This window comes from Anabrus simplex, chromosome 1 (assembly GCF_040414725.1).
Source record: "Anabrus simplex isolate iqAnaSimp1 chromosome 1, ASM4041472v1, whole genome shotgun sequence".
In the NCBI taxonomy this organism is placed as follows: Eukaryota; Metazoa; Arthropoda; class Insecta; order Orthoptera; family Tettigoniidae; genus Anabrus; species Anabrus simplex.
In genome coordinates this window covers 1,178,224,694-1,178,248,576 of record NC_090265.1, presented here as the reverse complement: position 1 = coordinate 1,178,248,576, position 23,883 = coordinate 1,178,224,694, and the positions used below count along the sequence as shown (strand labels likewise).

Here is a 23,883-nt window from a genome sequence, read left to right as displayed (position 1 = left end):
AACAGGGGAATAAAGAAAACCAAAAGGTGGGAGATATGTTACATCCAGAGACTAAATGGAATGCACCCACCAGTTTTGTGCTCTTTGGTCTGAGAACAGATTCTTTAAAAAAAAAAAAAAAAAAGGATGATGTAAATCAAGTTGGGAAATAATAAAAGCCAACACCTGGGTAACTATCCGACGAATTCCATTTAACAGTTGATTTTTGGGTTCGACATAACACATGTAATAGACTTAACATAAAACTGGTTAAAAACAACAATACGATAAAACAATAAAGTTCAGACATGAATATCATTCATGTTATGTCCAGTTTGTCATCTAAAGAGTTCATTTATGGTACTAAAACTGAGCTGGTTAACAGTTATCAAATGTTGTTGTGGTGTGGCATTTTTATGACCTTCATAGACCAAATGCCCATCATGGGTCTGCTTATACCATAACAATTGTCACGATGCATACAACAGAAATGATTATATTTGTGTTTTAAGATCAAGCCTGCCAGGTTAAATTGAACGTTCTTTGTCTGTAAGAAAAGGGGAAAAAACTAAAATAGAATGGTTCTAATGCAACATCACGAAACAAGAACCCAACGCATGAAATAAAAAGTGACACTATAAGCTCAATCGGCAGACTGTTGGACTGTTCATCTCGCTAGCTGTGCCAACACATCTGCAAGGCCTTCGCATCCAATGTAAGTCATTTTTAATTTACGCGTTGAATTCTTATTTCATTAAGTCAAATTAGAACCATTATATGTTAGTTATTTTTCTTACAAATAATGAAAGTTCAATTTAACCTGGCAGGCTAATCCTCTAACATGACAATACCTCTTTCTTTTGAATGCACCTTGACAACTGCTTCTGGTAAAAGCAGACACATACTGTATCAGGAAGAACAACATGAGACCTATGAAGGGTGTTTGGTTTATGAAGGACATACAGGTGCCACACCACAACAGTATTTGATAATTGCAAATCAGCTTAATATTAATACCATACATGAACTCTCACACAATATTTGCAGGACAAGATTGGAATAAATTGAATGTTATTCATGTTTGAACTTTTAATGTTTTTTGTATTGTTGCTAACCAGTTTTATGTTAGGGCACAATGTTTTTAAAAGGCCTAATACATTTAAGTGATTTTTACCTGTAAGCTGAAGAAGAGAATGTTAGTAGATTCTTGGAACATGTACTACTTATATATCTTTATGTATTTGATGTATTAGCAAATATGCTAGGCTTTGCATTCTCTTGACAAGGCAGATCTTTAAATAATTAATAATAGTAAGTTGTATGTTCCAGGCTCTCAGTGGAGAGATAGTGTGGAATGACATTAATAGACAAATAAGCTTGAGAGGAGTTTTTAAAAGTGAAGATAAAATTGTTCAAGAGGATAAATTGGGGCAAATATTCATTTACAGGAAGAGGAATTAGGGATCGGAATACTTTACCCAGGGAGACAGTTGATAAATTTCTAACTTCTTTGAAATCATTTAAGAAACGACACTGATAAGGAATCTGCCATTCAGGTGCCAGCCATAAATGTAGATCAGTGGTAAATGAAATATGTTATGTGTTACTCGATCACTCAGTGCCATTGTATGTTGTACAACACATTCTTCTCATTCAGTAAGAACTTCAGACTATAAGTTCATCCTTCCCTCTCTAAATAGCTCAGTTCCAAAAATGTGAAACCAAAACAGTGAGGTTCGAAGGAGAAGAAGGAGGAGGAATGTTCTGATTATGATTTACTCTAATGATTTGTACATTATAATGTTGGATCTAGCATATTAGGCTTATCAGATGTATAAATAATATTCATTATATTTTGAACCATAGGCTTGATGGTACTTTTGTAATAGATTTTAATTCTTTAATAAATACAGAGGATTGTAAGTGAAACTTGGATATTATTGACTGATTCAGTTTAAAGGGAAAAAATACTTACTGATAAATAAGATAAACATCTGGAAGGAGTAGTGAAAAATCATGTGATGGTGCTGCAAAGAATTCAGTATGACCATACCACTGATCCCATATCAGGGGAGTATAACACCCACTCGGGTGCACCGATTCATTTCAGATAGTCAAAATGTAGCGATGGGAAAACAAGGCTCTTGCCCTGGCACCTACATAGCTCTCATCCCTGACTTAGCAGAAGTCCAGGTAGAGCTGAGGTCTCTTCAGCAGCCAGGATCTTCTCAAGCTTTATGTTTAGCAGAATGCTTTGCAGCAGGTGTTGGTCTTGAGAATGATTTCTGGCACACTAAGCCTACAGTGACAGTAAAATGAAGAAACAGAACAAGACAACCTTAAATTATGCTAAAAGTATTTACATCTTCTTCTTCTTCTTCTTCTTCATCTCCTCTAATCCCTTTGTCATGTTCATGTCTTGGTCTACCCCTACCGTTCTTACTGCCAACACTTCGTTCAAAAACCAACTAAACAAGTCCTTAGTGTCCTGTCATTCTATCTCTTCTTCTGGTCAAATTATGCCAAATCGTTCTCCTCTCATGAATTCAATACAGTACCTCTTCATTCGTGATTTGATCTACCCATCTCACCTTTATCATTGTTCTGTAACACCAGCACATTTCAAAAGTTTCCATTCTCTTTCCTTCAGAGCTAGTTATTGTCCATGTTTCACTCCCATAAAATGCCATCCTCCAGACGAATGTCTTCAAAAATATCTTTCAAATTCCTGTATCAGTGTTCAAAGTGAGCAAATTTTCTTTCTTAAGAAAGACCTTCCTTGCTTGTATTTTATGTCCTTCTTACTTCTGTCATCGTTAGTTGCTCTGTTACCCAGGTAACAATATTCATCTACTACCTTTAAGACTTGTTTCCTAATCTAATATTTACAGCATCACCTGACTTTGTTCGACTCCACTGCATTACTTTTGTTTTGGATTTATTTACCTTCATCTTGTACTCTTTTCCAAGACTGTTTTCATACCATTCATCAATTCTTCCAGATACCCTTCAGACTCAGATAAAATAACAATATCAGCAAATCTCAGAGTTTTGACCTCCTCTCCTTGGAATGTGATTCCGTTTCCAAATTCCCCTTTGATATCCTTTACCATCTGTTTCTGGTCAGATTTTTGTACAGATCTTAGATAATCCTTCTTTCTTGGTATGTGATCCTAATCACCTTCAGAATCACAAATGGCTTGGTCCAATCAACATTATCGAATGCGTTTTCTAGTTTTAAGATCAAGAAATTTCCACAAGGACTCTGTTTAAATATACATCCACCTATTTAATACTGTACAACTATTCGGTTATATTAAATAGTCAGTTTAATCTTAAATTAGGACATGTTTCAATGCATGTATAGACCATCTTCAGCTAACATCAAAGATACCGGTACCAGTTAAAATTAAAAGAGTACAAAGACATTTAAATCAAAATTAAAACACATGGACACATTTAAAAGATCTTATAAAATACTTGGTGTATGCATCGAAAACAGTGGATAAAATACTGATTCTTTGGTGTTCTCTAAAAAGCAAAATTAACATAGTACAAAGGCAAGTAAATTAAAAATAAAACACATGAACATATTTAACCCTTCGCAGGTAGTGACGTATTATGCCCGAGGGCGAAGGGTGACTTTCAGAAAAAAAGTAATTTAATGTAAATACTACTGAGACTATCCTAAGTTATCATGTATAAAAACAACAATATATATCAGGTTTTGCTGAATTTCAGTGCTGGTCTGCTCCAGGAACGAAGTTCTATTATTTTGTGAAAATGTGACACAACTGTCACTGAACAATCTTACCAGTATAATGTAGTTTGTGAAATTGTAGTTGTAAGTTTATTACTGTAATCACAGTTCACTGACTAAATACAACACGAGAGAATAATATTAATGATAATAATAATCATCATCATCATCAAAATGATCATAATAAATGCTTTCATGTGTGAAACACTTGGGGGGAGACCATGATGCACTTCTTTCCCTTTTAGTCAGGGGTGTTGCTTTTTTCTTATTTGTGTTTCTCTGAATATAAGTTTCATTTGTAATTATCTCAAAAATCTCATCATCAAAATAAAAGATAAAAATACTCTAGAGGATCAGTATTTTGATCAAGTAATGGTAATATAGTGCCCCACTGAATATTATATTTTGGAATCATAGTTGATGGACCAGGATCAAATTTACTTACGTCTGTCCAGGCAGAGCTGGATGTATTCACACTATTGCCTGTACGGTCACTTGTGCCACTCTCGCATTCACAACCGCTGCCAGAAGAAATCTTGGGAATCTACAATAACCTTCACTGTCACTTTCATTAACTATTGCCTCTTGTAATTAGTTTTCTTTTAACCATTTTGCTCAAAATGTGGGGGGAAACTGGAAAATGTATACCATGGACCAGGATCAAAATTACTCACGTCTGTCCAGGCAGAGCTGGATGTATTCGCACTATTACCTGTACGGTCACTTGTGCCACTCTCGCATTCACAACCGCTGCCAGAAGAAATCTCGGGAATCTACAGTAACCTTCACTGTCACTTTCATTAACTATTGCCTCTTGTAATTAGTTTTCTTTTAACCATTTAGCTCAAAATGTGGGGGAGAAACTGGAAAATGTATTCCACAATATTCTTCAACCATGCATGGTCGACAAACTCAGCAGATAACTTGTAAAGAAATGTGCCTAACATAGTCGTCATGCCAGTATCCAGCTTAGAATGTTTGGAAGTACAGCTTGTGTCATCTGTTCACTATTCATGAAACTATTTCAACTCTGAGAGACAATAACATTCTGAAGAATTGTGCAAGCCCTTATATGGGTTTCAGCCCGCAAGAATATGGACAGATAACCCATATATGGGTTCGTGCCTGGGTAAGGTTAAAAAAAATCATAAAATTATTGTTGTTTGCATCTATAAAGAGGATAAAAACTGATAATTTTGGTGGTTTTTCCTCTTTTTAGATGCAAAAAGAAAGAATTTTGTAACATTTTTAAAAATATGTCCAAGTGTTTTATTTTTAATTTAATTGTCTTTGTACTATGTTAATTTTGCTTTTTAGAGAACATCAAAGAATTAGTATTTCAGCAAGTATTTAACAAGATGTTTAAAATGTGTCCATGTGTTTTATTTTTTATTTAAATCTTTGTACTCTTTTAATTTTAACTGGTCCTAAAATGTCCTAATTTAAGATTAAACTGACTATTTAATATAACCGAATAGTTGTACAGTATTGAATAGATGGATGTATATTTAAACAACGTCCTTGTAGAAATTTCTTGGTCTTAAAATTGTAATTTAATACAGAAGAAAAATGAAAATGAATTTAAAATGAAATTCATTTGCCGTACTGTAATGCCTTTTCTAGATCTACGAATGCTATGTATGTGGGCTTGCCCTTCTTAATTTGATTCTCTAAGATCAGCAGTAGAGTTAGGATTGCTTCACATGTTCCTACATTTTTTTCTTCTGAAGCCAAACTGATCTTCTCCCATCTCAGCTTCAACCATGTTAAAATTTTGCAAGTGTGAGATGCTAAAATAATGAAGTGATAGTTTTCACACTTTTTAGCACCAGCTTCCTTGGAAATAGGTATAACATTCTGTCTAAGATTGGCTAGTACTTCTCCTGTATCATGCATCTTACATATTAAATGGAATAACATCACCATGCCTGTTTCTCCTAAGGCAGTCATTAATTCTATATTATTCTACCCTACAGTAAATTTCTCTCATTGGTTGGCTGATGGGCACACACAGCCTGCTTGCCTTCTGTTGATTCATCACTCCCTACTCCATGGCATAGCAACAAGCACAACACTTCCCTCACTTTGTCTGTGCATGACATGACCATTAAAATTATGGAAATAAGCACGTACTCTATGACAGGAGACATTGGATATGTTCTCCTACATCCACACATTTTTGACGTCATGTTAGGAAACTCCATTCCCCATGCTGAGTGAGTCAATTTCTCTCATGATATGTTTTGTTTCTTGTGGAGGCCTTTGACCGCGTAACGGGTTACTATATGCCTGAGCTCATAGTTTGCCATTGTCCAAGCTCTGTTCATCATGGCTTCAGTGCTGTACCAAGTCATTCCATACACCAGGTGATAAGTGTAAATGTGAACTTTGCAACAAAACATGTACAAGATACCATCTACTCAGTTGTGCAAAAAGAGTGAAATCTCTCATAGAGTACAGCAAGGAGAACTAACTATTTAAAAATGCACAAATGTGCACATTTGTTATATTATTTTGTTTCTTGTGCAAGTCATTGTAGGGATTTTGTAGGTGTATGTTCTAATTTTTCTGCAATTTTATTTAGTTCCTCCTCATTAAGCGCATGTTTCTTTACTCTTCACTTCTTATCAAGTGAGGAACCCATTCCTCTCAATTTGTTCACGAGTTTGCACACGATGTCTCTATGTGGATTATAAGCTATAAATTTCATTTTTGTTTCATATTGAAGTGCAATTTATTCCTCTCTATGTGGAGGCATACACCTGGAAATTGTGTTATGATTCATCTAACGACTTCCCTGTAAGATCCTGTTTCCATATAACTATGATATCCTTCCCTGTGCTGTGTACACATGTAGAGACATTATGAGAATTATAGCCCAGACTAGCCCTAGCAGTTTTTAAACATGCTAAGCACAGAGCACAATTGAGAAAGTGAGAGAACTGTCGTGCTTGTTGCTATGCCATGGAGGGGAGAGTGATGAGTCAACAGCAGGCAGGTCATACACAGCTGCTGACCAACCAATGAAAGACACTCGCTGTAGATTATATATGCAGAACAAATATATTTCTCTTTCCAGTTCAAAATATAAACTTCATGTAAGCTTACCTTATATTTATATATTTATTTCTTTTCTTAAATCCTCAGTAACTTAATGCAGATATTGAAATAAAATTTAAAGAACAGTCTAGTAGATCTAGTAGAAAAGTGAGGTACAGTTACTAAGTCCTTCTAGTACTACAATCATCTGAATGAAAAATTATTTACAGAAAAGTCCCATTTTCTGTAAGGGACTCTCAACTGAACATGATTGTGGAAATGTCTTTAACATGAAATTCCATTAATAAATAAAGTTTGTCGCATTCCAAAGTGTAACAAAAATTCAAACTACTATAATTAAATGTTGACTTTCCTATTAAACAAATTTTCTTTTCTACTCATGTCAGCTGCCTAGTAAGCGAGGAAATATAAAGTAAAGCTCAAGACATTCTCATGTCTATCATGCAGTGTTCATGCAAGTTGGCCACCAAGTAACTGGTCCTGAGTATCCTGCAGATCTGCACTAGGTCAGAGTTGATGTCTGAGCTGATCCAACAAATATTCTATATGAAATAGTTTGCAAGACCTTGCAAGCCATGGCAGCATTTCAACACGACACAGGCAGTCCATAGACACATGTATGCTGTATAGATGAACATTGTCTTGCTCCTGGCTAATTTATGTGGAATTCTTTGATGAACTGAAAACTTCATTACTTTGGCAGGTTGTGGCACAGTCGTGGAGTCTGCTGACACAAAAACATTAGAATGCTCATCATTCAAGCACACCTCGTTCATCGTAAGTTTTTTATCTAATCATAAAAAGACAAAATCTGTCCGACTCCTGTAATCTATACTAATATAATAAAGACAGAGCGCGAATTTTGTTAGTTTGTGTATATCTGGAGGGTAATCACAGAAACTACTGGACAGATTCTAAAAATCCTTTTACTAATGTAAATATACATTATCTATGAGGGACATAGGCTGTATTTTATTTTCAAAACAATTCGAGGTGGGGGGCGAAGGGGAGATATAAAAATAATAGGTTAATATAGGTGATATATCGAATTTCTCGTGCAAGGACGAGACTAAGCTTTTTAAGCCCCTTGACCCAAAGAACAAATCTCGGCAACCCCTACGGCCCCGAAAAACCATGTTTTAAGGCCATAAAACCGACCATTATGGAGATATTGGTACCATACTACCCCTGCTCTCAGAATTGGATAAGGAAATGAACTGCCGTAACCATGGCAACGCCAGCTCCAGGATTCTACAGCAGCGAGATTATGTGTGTACGTTTGGGCATAGCTGCCAACCAAAATTTGTACACATAATCCCTGAGCATTTCTACAATGTATCTCAAAAACTTAACATGTTACAGATGTGAAGTGGTATTTATAATCTCTTTTAAAAATAAAGAGACATGTATTATTTTGTTTTCGGAAAAGGCACTTAAGGGGGAGGGGTAAAAAAGGACTGAAATGTGGGTTGGCGTGAATTGTTTGATGAAAAGTCATATCCCTATGGTTCGGATTCTGTGTAAACCTGGAAGTCATATGGCTATAATCATGATATCAACAGTCACATAAAAGTACAAGCTTATTTTTCCTGCATTGTTTTGTTGAAAAACTCAAACAAGTGCTCTCTCATGAGTGGTAATGCATGAGGTTGTCACTGACGTACTGCTGTGTCATCAGGTTTCCCTGAATCATTATCAGAAGTGACCAAAGTCACTATGGCTCCTCTCACTGTAGTGCTAGGAGTAATGCCAGCATTTCTCCTCTACATTGGCAGGATGTGGTCTCTCTGCCATTGCACCCCATCCTTCCACACATTGTCATCCATAGCAATGCAGGACTGATATTCACTGGTTAGCATGACGTAATGCAACTCGTGATCAGCCCATGCAGGCACTACAAGGAAAGAAAATTACATATTTCAATGTTTCATAAACAGTTCCTGGCATAACCAATAAAACACTCTGAATTCCTAGAAATTCAGTCCTTACCCAACAGTTGCCTCCATACACACCTAATTCACATCATAGTATCTGTATGTAGATGGGCCTAGTAATACAAACACACCAGTAAAGATTGCCAATCATTTGGGTTCCAGTCCCAAGTTTGCTCACATTACCAACTTAAAATAATTTTGATCAGTATTGATTGATTGATTGATTGATTGATTGATTGATTGATTGATTGATTGAACAATCAATTTGCTCGTGAATTTGGTCTGGTAAAACAAACACAGAACCACGCCAATAGGGAAAATTTGCATCACACCAGTAAAAATGTATCATGCAGTCAAAACTCTCGTTATCAGTACTCTACATATCCATACCACACACCAAGAGTGGACATGAATAGTACAGAGTGGATGAGCAAGAAAACACCAAGGGTGTCGGAATTGAGCAAAATATAGAATGCCCATGCATACACAAAATAGGTCTCTACACATGTATACATACACATGAACCAATCAAACTGAGCAGAAAACATAACGGGATCTACACTGCCCTTGGTTTCCGAACAGAACATAAAAATTGGCAGGCATACAAGAATATAAGATCAATGAGAAACAAGTCTGCAATAAAATTAAAGTAGAACAAATACATAACCCCAGAAAACACTTAAAGACAACCATGGCAAGTCTTGGGAGGACCAAAATTAGCAAAATAATAAGTAAAAGAAAAAATTACCTGATGGATAATAAGAACAAGAAGTCTCTCGAAAGAACTGAGAGTTTCACAATACCATATTTAAAACAGTTAAAGTATCTTTTATAGGATAGAAAAGCCATGTCAGAGACCTCAGTCGCCATTTCCTTTTTCAAAAACTGAACAAGAATAAACAAGAGGGCAGATAAAAAGGACAAGATTAGCCAGAAATAAAGAATGATGAATCTGAGGGCGAGAGTCACCCTCTGTCTACATAGAGATGAGTTGTTCGATAATGCAGACATACTCTTTGGATGATCAGCCATATTGAGCCGATACAGTAGACGCGAGGTGTGATACATGCCAAGAAGGAAAATAGTATAATGAATAGTACGGTGTGGTTGAAAATATAACCCACATCATTCTATCAAAGACTCAAAGAAAGCAAGCAAGTAAGTTTGTGACAGTTTTATGTGACAGCTGGTATCATAACCATAGCCATAAGGCCTCCAGTTTTATATGGAGTCTAAACCAGAGGGAAGAGACTTTTCACTTCAACAATCCCACTTGTCTTGGCAAGGATTCAAATTGCAGCCAGCTTGGTGACAAGGTAATGACTGTACTACTTTGGTATCATGCCCTGGAAAAGACTTAAAGAAAGAACATCACACATGCACACACACACACACACCCTACCTTCCATTATTCACTATGAAAGCTTTTGTGAATTAGCAAAAGCACCTCAGTAATCCTCTGTTGGCTGGGCTGAGTGGTAGTTGGTAGGTTTGATCCCAGCTCAGTCTAGTGGTATTTGGAGATGCTCAAATACTTCAACCTCATTCGGTAGATTTACTGGCATAACTCCTGTGGGTCACAATTCTGGCACCTTGGCATCTACGAAATCTGTAAAAGTAGTTAATTGGATGTAAAGGATTTATTAATCCTCTATTTGCAACTAGCACTGCGACCTGTAATTCTATGCCTCTCAGCCTCTGAAGAGCTCCTGCTTCCGACCTTCATTGAGAGGGCAGGTATCACCACTTACTCAGGGCCATCTTGACAGATTTTATCAAGAAGAACTGAGGTTAGACTAGGAGATAGCCCATCTATTTGAAGACAGCAGAGTATGAAGATGTGAAGATTGTTCTGGTCCTCTTGTATTTTCATCTTTGTCTTCCCACAGTGACCTGACATTGTGCTTATCTTATTATGTATTCCTTTTTATGTTCCTGCCTTTCTGTATAATTATGACTTAAAATGCCTGTATTGAGTTGATAATAATGGAAAAAATCTCAAAGGTATCATTTAATTTGGAAGTCATGTTCTTCTAGTAAAACACTTTCTTCCATATAAAGGCAGCAAATACACTCTTAATTTGTATTTGTAAGTAATGAAAAGGAACAAACAAGTGTCGTGTCATATAGAGAGAGATGGGACTATGGAAAGTTAATACATAGTATAAACACAATGACAGGTCAGTATGGGAAGACGGAGCAACAGAAAGAGGACACAAGGTTAAAACATGAAAATTCAAAAGGCAAGGACCATCTCTACTTTCATATACTGCCATCTTCAAATAGATTTCCCTCCGTACTGATCTGTCATTGTGTTTATTCTGTGTTAATTTCCATGTTCCTGTCACTCTCCATATAATTTATTTTTGCATTTTCTAATAAAAACAATATTTGTTTAGGAATGAAATGGCACACTCGTCGAAAGATCCTCACTCCAACCTTCCATTTCAAGATCTTAGAGGATTATTTGCCAGTGTTCAACAGAAACACTGCTGTTCTGGTCAAGATTTTGCGTGAGAATATGAACAAGCCATTCATTGAAATAAATAACTTCATCACTCTGTGCACCCTGGATATAATCTGCGGTAAGTATTTATAAACTATGTCTAGTTAATGAGCAAGAACACATTTCTTTTCCTATTTATCGTTAAGAAGGAAGCCATATTTTCCAGCTTAAACTCAGTTAATTAAGGCTTTTGAGTCTATTGAAACACTGTTATTTATTTATTTATCGTATGATGAATCTATGTACACACATGTATATCGTTCAGGGTAAATGTGCGTAGTCACAAGTCCGTACAATACTATAACTCTAGGTCTAGCATTTTGACCCAATCAACTGCTTCATCCGATGTGCTGTGAATGTCCATTAGTGTTCCTTTGAAAGCTCGAATTGGGCAGTTAGCAACCATGTGGTGGATTGACTGAGAACTGACACCACAATCACAATTTGCAGAGCTAGTCCAACCCCATTTACACAACAGATAATCACATCTGCCTTGTCCAGTTCTTATCCAATTGATGATTCTCCACTGTCGTCTTGGTAGATCAAATCCTTGTACTCTTTTAGATGGATTCTCAACCAGATGTTTGTTCACTACTGAAGACTGATCCCACTGGGCTTTCCATGAACTGTTAACATGAAAAGAGGTTCTTTCAAGATCCATTGCTGTACGCGAGGGTGGTTTCCTTGATTTCAGTCGTTGATGTTCAGTGTGCGTAATATCTTGATGGATGGGTAGTTTCTGCTGAATGTTTTTCCAAACCTTTAGGAGAGCTTCTGATCGTCTTAGGACTGAAGGTGGAATATTGCTGAGAACAGGAAGCCATAGAGTGTTCGTGCTCTGAATACAACCCATGATTATGCGCATTGCCTGATTGAGTTGTACATCGAACACTATTGATCCAAGAGGGGCAGCAGTATTCAGCAACAGAATATGATAAGGCTAATGCTGTTGATCTTAGAACATGAGTATTGGCTCCCCATGATGTACCAGCAAGTTTCTGAAGAATATTATTTCTAGTTTTTACTTTAGCAGCTACATTTGAGAGATGTTGCTTGAAAGTCAAAGTTCTATCAAGTGCTATTCCCAAGTATTTTGGTGTATTGCAGAACGGCAACACTTCACCTCAGAATCTGACTGTTGGTTTGTAATTAGACTGTCTGTTGCATAAGTGGAATGCAGATATAACTGTTTTTTGAGGATTTAGGTGAAGGCACCATTTCTTGAAGTATACATCCAAGGCTTCTAAATCAGTGGCTAAAGTAGTTTCAGCATCATAAAAGTTGGAGCACTGAGTCACCAAACAAATGTCATCAGTATAAATGAATTTTCTTGATGATGTGTCTGGGAGGTCGTATATGTACAGACTGAAAAGAAGGGGAGCAAGGACTGATCCTTGAGGTAAACCATCGTTTAATTTAAACACTCTACTTCTGTCATTATCAGCGTAGATCTGGAAGTACCTATTACTGAGCATATTGCTAAGTAAGGCCGTAAGTTTACGACATGGGATCACACTCAAATATTTTAGGAGTCCTTCTCACCAGACAGTATCATAGGCAGCTGATAGATCCAAAAATGCAGCCACACTTACTGATTTCCTCTCATATCCATTTTTGATATACATGGTGAGAGACAGTACTTGATCATTACAACTTATTCCAGGTCTAAATCCTGCTTGCTCTATAGGAATGTAGCTGTTGATTGTTTCATAAATTCTATTGTAGATCAGTCGCTCAAGGAGTTTATATGTAACACTTAGAAGTGCTATTGGACGGTAGATTTCCACTGTTATAACACTATAACATGCCAGGGAGAAAGCTTTGAAGGTGGGAGGAGAAAGGAAATACATATTTCGAGGAATTGACAGAACCTGAAAGTTAAATGTTTAGCTTTTGCTGATGATCTTGCCATCTTTGCCAATAACCAAGAAGATGCCCAAACAATGCTGGATAGTCTTCATAAAATCACCGAGATAACCGGTCTTAAAGTTTCCTATGAGGAGACAGAGTACTGTACATGGAATACAGACACCAAGGAAGTGAAACATGGAACTATCAAATGAACTGAAAAATTCAAATATCTGGGGGAATGGATACAACAAAATGGGGTGGATAAAGAGGCAAATAACGCAAGAGCTAGAAAACTGTAACTGGTCTACAGAATACCTCAGAACAGGCGAGCAACAAGCAAGCAGTATCCTACAAGGCAGTGGTGTATGCTGGGATCAAGACGTGGGCTACCACTAGACTTAGGTTACCCCTTTTCGATGGTTGGTTTAGTGAACATGAAGACTTTTAAGCATTTTGTGCTGCAGCTAATAGCCAATGGAGAAGTGTGCTGTGTAGTCAAGGCTACTTCACAAGCTACACCCTGGCCTCTTCTACTGTCAAAATTGAACACCTGATAAGTGGAGATGGTAGCCTAGAGGGGCCCATAGACGTGCAATATTATTGCGCAATATCAGAGTTTGTGCAATAAAATTTATAGTGTGTTTTTAATATTGAAGGGTTGTGCAATATATTGTACGAAATCAAGAAAGTTTGAAATATATTGCGCAAATCGCAAAATACTGTGCTGTGTGTTGGCAATATTGTGCAATATCCCGTCCTCCCGCCAGTTGGTATCAACAAGCGTTGGAGAAGGTATCGTGATGGCAGACAAAAAGGAGGAGAAAAAGTTTATTTTGGAGTTTATCGAAGTGTACCATGGCCTTCCGGCTTTGTGGGACATTAAGAGCAAAGCGAGGAGTTCATCATACAATTCACCATTCATGCGCAGAAAATTTCGAAAATCATTTGGTTCCCATTTTCTCAGTTCATTGAGTAAATTTTCATGAATGTACTTTTCTCTGTCTAGAAACCACTGTTTGGCCCTTGTGCTTCTTTTCCGTTTCTGCTTCTTTTTGGCACTTACGCCCACGGCGATCAAAACACAGCAAAGATCAGTGTTACTCAATATAATCACCAAATAAAATACCAGCATGGACTGACTATATATTGTAACGTATATTGTACGTCTATGACTGCTTTGCACAATATATTGCACAACTATCAATATTATCTCCACACGATTCTATTTATTGCACAAACTCAATTTTTGTGCAATAATATTGTACGTCTATAGGCAGCGAACAATATATTGTACAATCCATTTTGTGCAATAATATTGTACGTCAATGGGCCCCTTAAGGATTAGCAAATTAAAGTCCAAATTTGTGGCAAAATGAATAGAATGCTTGCCTTTGGTCCGATGGCCTTGGTTCAATTCTCAGAATCAACACCCTTGCACTGTTAATTCCCCTGGCTTGGGGACTGGGGGTTTATTACATCTTTGCCATTCATTTCATCCTCATTAGGTCACCACCAAACCTATACAGATGCCAGGTATTATTATTATTATTATTATTATTATTATTATTATTATTATTATTATTATTATTATTATTATTATTGTTATTATTATTATTATTATGATTATTATTATTATTATTATTATTATTATTATTATTATTATTATTATTATTATTATTATTATTATTATTATTATTATCACTAATTAAAAATTTTGAATTTTACAGCATTACCACCAGTCATACCCATTGTTCACTGGCTTATTAGCTTCCTCGAGAGATCAGTAGTGGTGTCCGACCCATGATCATGGGTTCGATTCCACCCAACAAAAGAGAACAGTAAACCTGAAAGATTGCATTTCATTTTAGCAGATCTACCTATAAAAAGAAATCTATATTACTTCTATGCATCCCTGGAGTATCTTCCTACAAAGATGTAGAAGTAAACGGGAGTGAAATATCAGCACTCTGTTATCTATGAGTATGAGGTGAGGAAGTATATACGATGAGGGATGCATGGCTGTTAGTTAGCAGTGGCGATCTGATGGAGCGAAGCCTAGTACACCTATCCCTGCGGTCCCTGCACCTATCGGACATACATCAGCAAGCCGCACGAGGTGGATCGAGGGAAGAGAGATGCAGAGCGTGGGCTGCAAGATCTGTCTCCGATGCCTTGCTCTCAGGAATATGTGCAACATTATCTCTCATAGCTTTGAAGGTTTGTAAATGGAGCATTGTATCAGATGCTTACATTACAATGTGCTTTAGATTTCCATCATTCTCATTTGAGGTTTGGGCTTTACCAATAGCCTTGGTAGCCCTCAGTACATGCCACTGCTACAAGGCTAAACCCAGACACTACAGCACAGTAGAAAAACCAAAGGGTCTGTATGGCCCAGAGTGCCTAACACTGAATAAGAAAGGGGAACTGCTGGAAATTTTTTAAAAAAGGAGAGGAAGCTCTTGAGAAAATTCTAGGACCACTGCTGATTGGATATGGAAGAAAAGAAGGAATGAGGACCTTTACAAACACACTGAAAATATTACTCTTTGTGGAATGAAGTTTGAAATTCTATGGACATCTGTGAGAATGGATAAGAACAGATTGGTGAAAAATATCTTTAAGTACATCATAGGATTGAAGGCTAGAACAAAGTGGGTTGAAGATGTAAGAAGGTTACTTAGGAAATGGGATTTACAGCAGATGTGATCAATGCAACACACAATAACAAACAAGGAATGACATATTTCATTCTATAGAGTGTGTGTCAACCTTAAAAGACAGTAGACATTAAAAGGGGTGCGCTGATGCCAGATCTACTGCACACATAAAATTGTGCAAGGCCAGGCATATGATGTAACAAAACTCTTACACAGGTGTGCTTTTAGTGAAAATTTTCTGATATATTTGTTTGTTACGTATAATTGTACTTCATGCCCCATGGATCGAAAGACAGTACAATTAATTAGGTACAATGTGGCAAAGTTCAGAGCGCAATTTAAATGCACATATTATAATAAATTCTTCTTTTACCACTTTTCCCACATCTTGGAGTCACAGGTTCAAACTGTGTCACACATATAGATTTGGCCCTGTTTTGCATCTGGATGCTCTTCCTGATGCCAACCTTATATGGAGTGATGTATTCACTATTGTGTGTTACTGTGGTGGTTGGTAGTGTAGTGTGTTATCTAAATATGAAGAGGAAAGTGTTGGGACTAACACAAACACCCAGTCCCCGAGTCAGAAGAACTAATCAGACGCGATTAAAATCCCCCACCAGGCTGGGAATTGAACCCGGGACCCTCTGAACCGAAGGCCTCAATGCTGACCATTCAGCCAATGAGTCGGACTCACATTATAATAAATTATAATTTTCAAATTTAATTTCAAGAAGAAGAAGAAGAAGAAGAAGAAGAAGAAGAAGAAGAAGAAGAAGAAGAAGAAGAAGAAGTTCATGATTATAATTATATAAATAACATAATAGTTAAAATACATTATATACATTCAGGCCTGTCCACTGTCCTCAGGTAGTGGTGTTACTGCTTCCATAAATTTGTCCATGTCCTTTGGATAGTCCATGTTCTACCGATTTGGTACCAGTTGGCAATGCACTGACATGTAGCGCTGGGCGGCAGCTCAATAACTTATGAATATGTTGGTAATGGGCTTGAGCAATAGCTTTGAAAAAGATCATTATTTTAGTAAAATATATAAAATCATAATACAAAGTGTAATATACTAGGCCTATACAGTGTGATTCAGCCACCCCTTCCACTGTAGTTTTATGCAAACCACAATATTCATTCCGTCCTGAAAACATCTGCCCTGCTGGTATGCTCAGACACCACAACCAGATATCTTGGTATTTACCGCCTCACCATGATAGGATGCCATAATGTTATACTTGTATTAAACACTGGAAGACATGCGTGTACCTTCTAGATCATATGAACCTGACATGCAGGCGAAACACTAAATTGATACTGTGACCACAGTAAACATAATACTTGCTATAAGCTGCCCAGTATGCCATACACAACCGTAGTGTAGTTGGTAAAGGCGTGGCGAAGCGGGCTTGCATGTCAGGTGGGAGGTTCAAGTCTGGGGTGAGATTACAAATTTTTGTAATATTTGTTTAATACGTACCGCACGCAACCTAAGTTCAGTACCTGCTTTCATGCAAATTGTGTGTAAATGAATGTGTTTGTGGCCCTAAGAAGGGCCGATTAGTTAGCAGGCCGGACACATACAGATCGGAAATAATAGAAACACAACTGCCCTGACAATGTTTTATTTCAGCAAATGCTCAATGTGATGACCATTTTGGTTTATGCACATTCGGGCCCGGTGTCCAATAGATCGTCTTGTGCGCTGAAGCATTCCAGGTGTAATTACTTGGCAGGTGACCATGATGAGTGGCCAGAGCTGGTCGGGGTTTTCCGGCGCTTGAGTGTAAACGAACTTCTTCAAATGTCCCCACAAGAAGAAGTCTTATGGCATTAAATCTGGTGATCTGGTGGGCCAAGAAACAGGGCATCCTCGTCCTATCCATTTCGCTGGTAGTTCCTCGTTCAGACGGTTATGAATGGGTAAAGTCAAATGTGGTGGAGGTCCATCCTGTTGCAACCACATTGTCAAACAGTCGTGCAAGGGCACATCCTCCAGCAGCAGTGGAAGTTCCTGACCCAGAAATTGCAGGTAGAGTGGGCCCATCCAATGGCCCTCAAAGAAATAATGTCCAATGAGGTGAACCCCCAAGATACCACACTAAGCATTCACTCCCCATCGTACATGATGGGCCGCCTGTCACACCCAGTGAGATTGTCCAAACTCCAACAGTGCAGATTTTGGCGATTGACGTTCCCATTATTGTGGAAGCATGATTCGTCTGAGAACAAGATATGCAATACGAATGCTGCATTATTGTCCAGCCTGCCTAATAGCCACCGACAGAACTCCACTTTACAAAAGAAAATATTTATAAAATCCTCCTATCAATACAAGTCAAGTCATCTGTTAGATGAAGCAAAGTCTATACATGTTTCAGCCTAATCTCAAGGCCATCTTCAGTAGTAAAACAATGATTACAATGATTTAATTTCTTTGTATATTATGTAATCATTATTTTACTACTGAGGATGGCCTTAAGATTAGACTGAAACATGTATAGACTTTGCTTCATCTAACAGATGACTTGACTTGTATTGATAGGAGGATTTTATAAATATTTTCTTTTGTAAAGTGATAACCGTCAATACGGAATGAGATTCATAACTTGCAATGACAGAACTCCATTCAAGCTTCGAAATCCTGCCCATGTAGCTCTTGGTGTAGCTCAAGATGATATGGGTGAAATTTATGTTCATGCAGTATTTGCCAGACGGAGAGCTGGCTGGTGTTCACCTGTCGTGCAGTCGCCCTTGTACTGATGTGTGGATTATTACGAGCTGCCTCCAGAACCACCTCTTCTGTTTCACCCGATGTAACGGGCCTATCGTGGACTGTTGGCTGGTTGGAAATCACGCCTGTTGTCCTTAGGCGTCTTTCAATATGGCGGAATGTCGTAGCAGTCGGGTGTCACCTGTTGGTATACTATGCCTGGTACAGATGTAGTGCCTCGCATGCATGAGGAGCATGTCAATGTATTCCTCTGTGGAAAACATGTCGAATGACAGTAGAGATTACAGTATATTCAGGCCCTAACCAGCGGAGTATGCGTAGGGCACAAGATGAATAGCAGTGTCATTCTACTGTTTGAATCTGGCAAATGTGGGCCTGTGTTTATGTATTCAAACATCATACCGTTAAAAAAAAATATTTGAACGATGCAGGCTTTGAACCGCTGCTGGCACATTCCACTGACTGCTAGGCGAACGCCTAACCACAACTGCTATGCTACACTGCTGGAAACACGCTGGTAGAACGACGAGAGCAGAGAACATACGCCATCCGGTTTGGTGTTTAAGGCATTAATTACTGCACTGTTACCTAGTTTTATGCATTGATTCCCCTCTTCGTTACACCTGGTCACAAGGCACGACACATTAACATAGTTACATGGTAAAAGGACGTTGCTACATGATTTCAAGGTGTCATTATTTGCGAACGGATGATATAACATTTTGCTAGGGTTCAGAATCGTGTGCAAAATATGCTCACCAAACATTAGTAAGATACTGTATGCCTGCAGGGGAATAGCACCCCTATAACCGTGTGTACATTAGTTCAGCTTCAGCAAACGATATTGGAAGGGGTTGCTGAATAACACTGTATATTTCACATCCGAAACAATGATGTATCTAAACAAACCAATTTATCTGTAGTATCTATCTTGTCTCTGAGTTTATTTAGTTGTATGCTTGAATTACATTACATTAAAGTGTATTTGCTATGTTTGTCCTGTTTTGTGTTCTTTTTTTTTTTTTGTTCCGCCTATCTATGTGTAACTTATATGACTTAACTTAGAAATTAGTCCCCTAAGGAGATATTGCCAGATCCCTTGTTTCCTGTCTGAAACACACATTAGTAGGATACTGTATGCCTGCAGGGGAATAGCACCCCTATAACCGTATGTACATTAGTTGGGCTGCAGCAAACGATATTGGAAGAAACATTTTCCACTATTGGTTTTAAACGTTATAAACGTATACATTCCTCTCAGACTCCACTCATAAGATTTTCTACTTATCCCTCTCTAGTTATTCCCATGCTTTCTTTATGTAATCCACTATGTAAGCAAGACTAAACGGGGCCAATGATCTTAGATGTTAGGCCCCTTTAAACAACAAGCAAGCATTAAGACTAAACAATACTCCACATCCCCAGTTAAGTTCTTTATGTGCAACTGTGCAGGTTGGATGTGCGAGTACAACTTGCTTGAATCAGAACTGACAGGACAAACTTACCGTACTTGCCAGCGAAGTGGGTTGAGAGGGAATAGACAGGGTTTATGCTAATTTCTACTAGTTAGTCTTGGTATCAGAAAAATAAATTTTATATTTCAACTCTATGTTGTCATTTATTGGCTAAGAAGAAATATAGCAACACTCATCATCATCATCATCATCATCATCAGTGTCCCACTCCAGTCGCCCGGGTGTGGTTTACAAGCCTCCTCCACTCCTTTCTGTCCTTCCACTTTTCCTGCTCCATTACTTCTGCCACATCCAATCCAGCTTCTCTAATGTCCTTCCAAATCTGATCCATCCACCTTCTTTTCAGTCTTCCTACTGGTCTCTTTCCCTTAACTTCTCTTTCCAATTCCCTTCTTGCTACCCGTTCCTTTCCCATTCTTTTTACATGTCCAAACCATCTCAGTCTTGCTTTCTGTATCTTCTGTGCTAACGGTTCTATATTCAGCTCTTCTCTGATTTTAATATTTTTAATTCTATCTCTTCTTGCCTTTTTAACCAGTGTTCTTAAAAATTTCATTTCTACTGCTTGGATCTTACTATCTTGTCTCTTATTAGTTACCAGTGTTTCTAGTTTGTATGTTACAATTGGTGTGAAATACTGTTTATATAATGTTAATTTCATTCTCTAGGGTATATTGTCATCCCATAGAAGCTCTCTGACTTGGTGATAAAATGTTGTACCTTTGCTTAGTCTGTTATTAATTTCAGGGTTGATTTCATTACTTCCATTAATAATGCTACCCAGATATGTAAACTGTTCTACATTCTCTAATCGTTCTCCATCTATGTTCACTTGGCTTCTCTTTTTCTCTTTTCCACAGTGCATGACTACAGTTTTCTTTTTACTAATTACCATTCCAAACTCCTTCAAATTTTAATTCCAAATGTCTAGTCTCCTTTGTACTTCCTTTTCTCCCTTTCCCCAAATCACCACATCATCTGCAAATACCAAAGCATTCACTACATCACTACTGATACTTTGTTTTACACATTTTATGATTTCATCCATCAATATAATAAACAATAATGGCGACAGTGCACTTCCTTGCTTGAGACTTTTTTTTTGTATAAAATGTTTCAGAGTCAACACTCCCCACTTGTACACTGCTTTTACTATAATGATACAACATTTTAATCTTGTTAATTAATGATTTTGGTACATTCCTTTTCAGTAGGCATACCAATACATGTTTTCTCATAACTATATCATAAGCTTTTTCCAAATCCAAAAATATGAATATGATTTCCTTGTTCCTTTCCAGATGTTTTTCCATTATCGTTCGTACTGTAAATATCAAGTCTATTGTTGATCTATTCGGTCAAAGCCATATTGTTTTTCCTCTAACTGTGTTTCTATTATATCCCTCAGTCTTTTGTCTATGACTTTCTCCATTATTTTTAGCCCATGTGATAATAGGGTTATACCTCTATAATTTTCACATTTCTTCCTATTTCCTTTTCTGAACAGTGGTACAATTGTAACTGTCCAGGCTTCTCCAACCATACTAATTTATTGTACAGTCCTATTACATTATATCACTCGATATCAAAATTATCCGCCATCGGCAATTATTCATAAAGACATATTTATTTAACTTCAATCAATTGTAAATAAGGCTTTTGGAATCATATTGTATATATTAGAACATCATTTATTATTTAAATTATAAGACAGGAATTCATTATGTACTGTAAATATGGTCAATATGTTTAGACAGAGTTTGTGTCATTTCATCTCATTTTGTATACACGGAAAAGTTATTCTTGAAGCAGGGAATTTATGATGAGTCATTGGGTTTAACTCATGAGTACTGTATTATACAGTGACCCATGCGCAAGGCTAGCGCAAGCTACCGACTACTTCGTCGCCACGCCTACTGGTTACCTGTGAAGAACGAAGAGAGGGAAGATATGATATGAGATCAACAAATCCGATGCTATGTTGTAAAGAGACTGGGTATGCAGCTGTTACCAAGAGTGGGGAGAGCTCCTGTATATTATCTTGCGCAGAGCAATCCTCAACACACAACTACAACTTATTTTTGAGACAGTGAGTGGTCGCTTCGAGACACAATCATTTTCGGGACAGTGAGTTGTGGCTTCAAGACACAGTACGGATCAGGGTGAGACGAAACAAGCATACGGCTTGTGATATATTCTATAATTATTCTGGACGAAGAACTACGTTAGTTCAAGTCCACAGTACTGGGTACAAGTCTGTATTATATCAGGAGAATAGCTAAGTTGGATTAAGATTTCTGATAACATGGAAAAATTCACAACACTGAATTTTCTCCTCATACGATCAACAGTGATCAATTTTCACAAGCATAGGACCAATGTCTAATTTAAAGACTAGGCAATTAGGGAGTGCTAGTCCAGATAGCCCAAACCATATCGCAGAAGGAAGGAAGGATGTTCATGGAGCCAATCTGCAACGAGAAAAGGGGAACGAGTAACCACGGAATACAGATGACCTCAAAGGAAGCTACAATTGGTGAGCCACAATTAGACACTGCAAGCAACAGTAAATTACAGTAACGTTAAATTCTTAATTCCCTCCAAGCTAAAAGGTACTTTTCTGACTCATCTCATTTTTTTTGTTTAATAAATTCATTTGACCAGATATTGCGTTAATTTTCTTTCTCAAAGTGATACTTAATGGTTAATTATTTAAAGTCCTACCTACCCCTGCCCCTGTGATTTAAGTCTCTATGCTAGTAAATATAAATTTTGCTGTACAGTTTCGTTTAAAACTGCAAAGCCGGCGCCCAAACATTACATAGAGGAATGGCAAACCATGGAGTGATGATTGATGCTATTTGCGTGGCAATTTGCGGGCAAGCCACATATAGTTTATATTTATATTCATATGTCCCCAGCTATTAACTTTCGTCTCCTCAAGTGTGAAGATTAGGAGAGCGAACAGTTACACAATGCTTCCTTGTTGCCAATCTTCAGGTATCTTTTCATCCTTCCATTTGGCATTGAGGGCTCTGTATAGCCACTGTAGTCCAATGCTTCCTGCTGCCTTAATCATATCAGCATTGAATTTGTCTTTTCCAGTTGCTTTATTTTTGGTCATTGCTTTCACTGCCCTTTCAAGTTCCAACCATGTTATTGGGTTCTTTTTTTTTTTCTCCATATATTATTTCCATTTTCTTATCTCCTTCTTCCTCCGGGCAGTCATCCTCATTATAAAATTTTTCAAAATACTTTGCCATCACCTTTTGAAGACCCTTTTCGTCATGTACTATGGATCCATCTTCTCTCTCTAATGCCTTGATTTTTTCATTTATTCTTTTCAATTTTATTACTCTGTATAATAGTTTCTGATTTCCTCAACTATCTTGCTCAATTTTGTTGGTAAACTCTCCCCAACATTTCTCCTATTCTTCCTTGATACTTTGCTTTACTTGTAGTTTCAAACTTTTCCGCCTGTAACCTTCTATCTTATTCTCATTCCCTCTGATGTGTTTTTTTTGTTTTTCCTTATCCATTTCTTTCTTCACCTTGTTCCTTTCTTTTATTCCTTTTTTTATTTTGTCTTTCAACCACCGTGTCTCCTTTACCTTAACCTATGCTTTTGTTTTTCCACATACCTCAATTACTGCTTCCACAAATGTCTGTCTTAAATTGTCGCACTCTTCTTCTTCACTTCATATTTCTGTGTTAGGCAACTTTCTTTTTATACAATCTAGAAATGCCATTCTTTTATCCTCCTCCTCCAATTCCCAAATCCTGATCTTTGGTTTCTTCTTCAATACAATTTTAGGGATTTTTACTTGTTTAAATTCCACAATTAGTAATCTATGATCACCTTTGATACTTTCACTGGGGATTATCTTCGTATTCATGACGTATCTTCCCCATTCT

At 37.4% G+C, this 23,883-nt stretch overlaps 1 protein-coding gene across 1 annotated transcript in view; it reads left to right on the top strand.

Annotated features, from left to right (window-relative positions):
- The window catches only part of LOC136877298 (cytochrome P450 4c3), a 129,295-nt gene that overhangs the window by 17,590 nt on the left and 87,822 nt on the right, over positions 1–23,883 (top strand). The window contains exon 2 of the mRNA XM_068225567.1: positions 11,133–11,318. Coding sequence (XP_068081668.1) covers positions 11,133–11,318 — 186 coding nt within the window. The remainder of the gene's footprint in view (positions 1–11,132; positions 11,319–23,883) is intronic.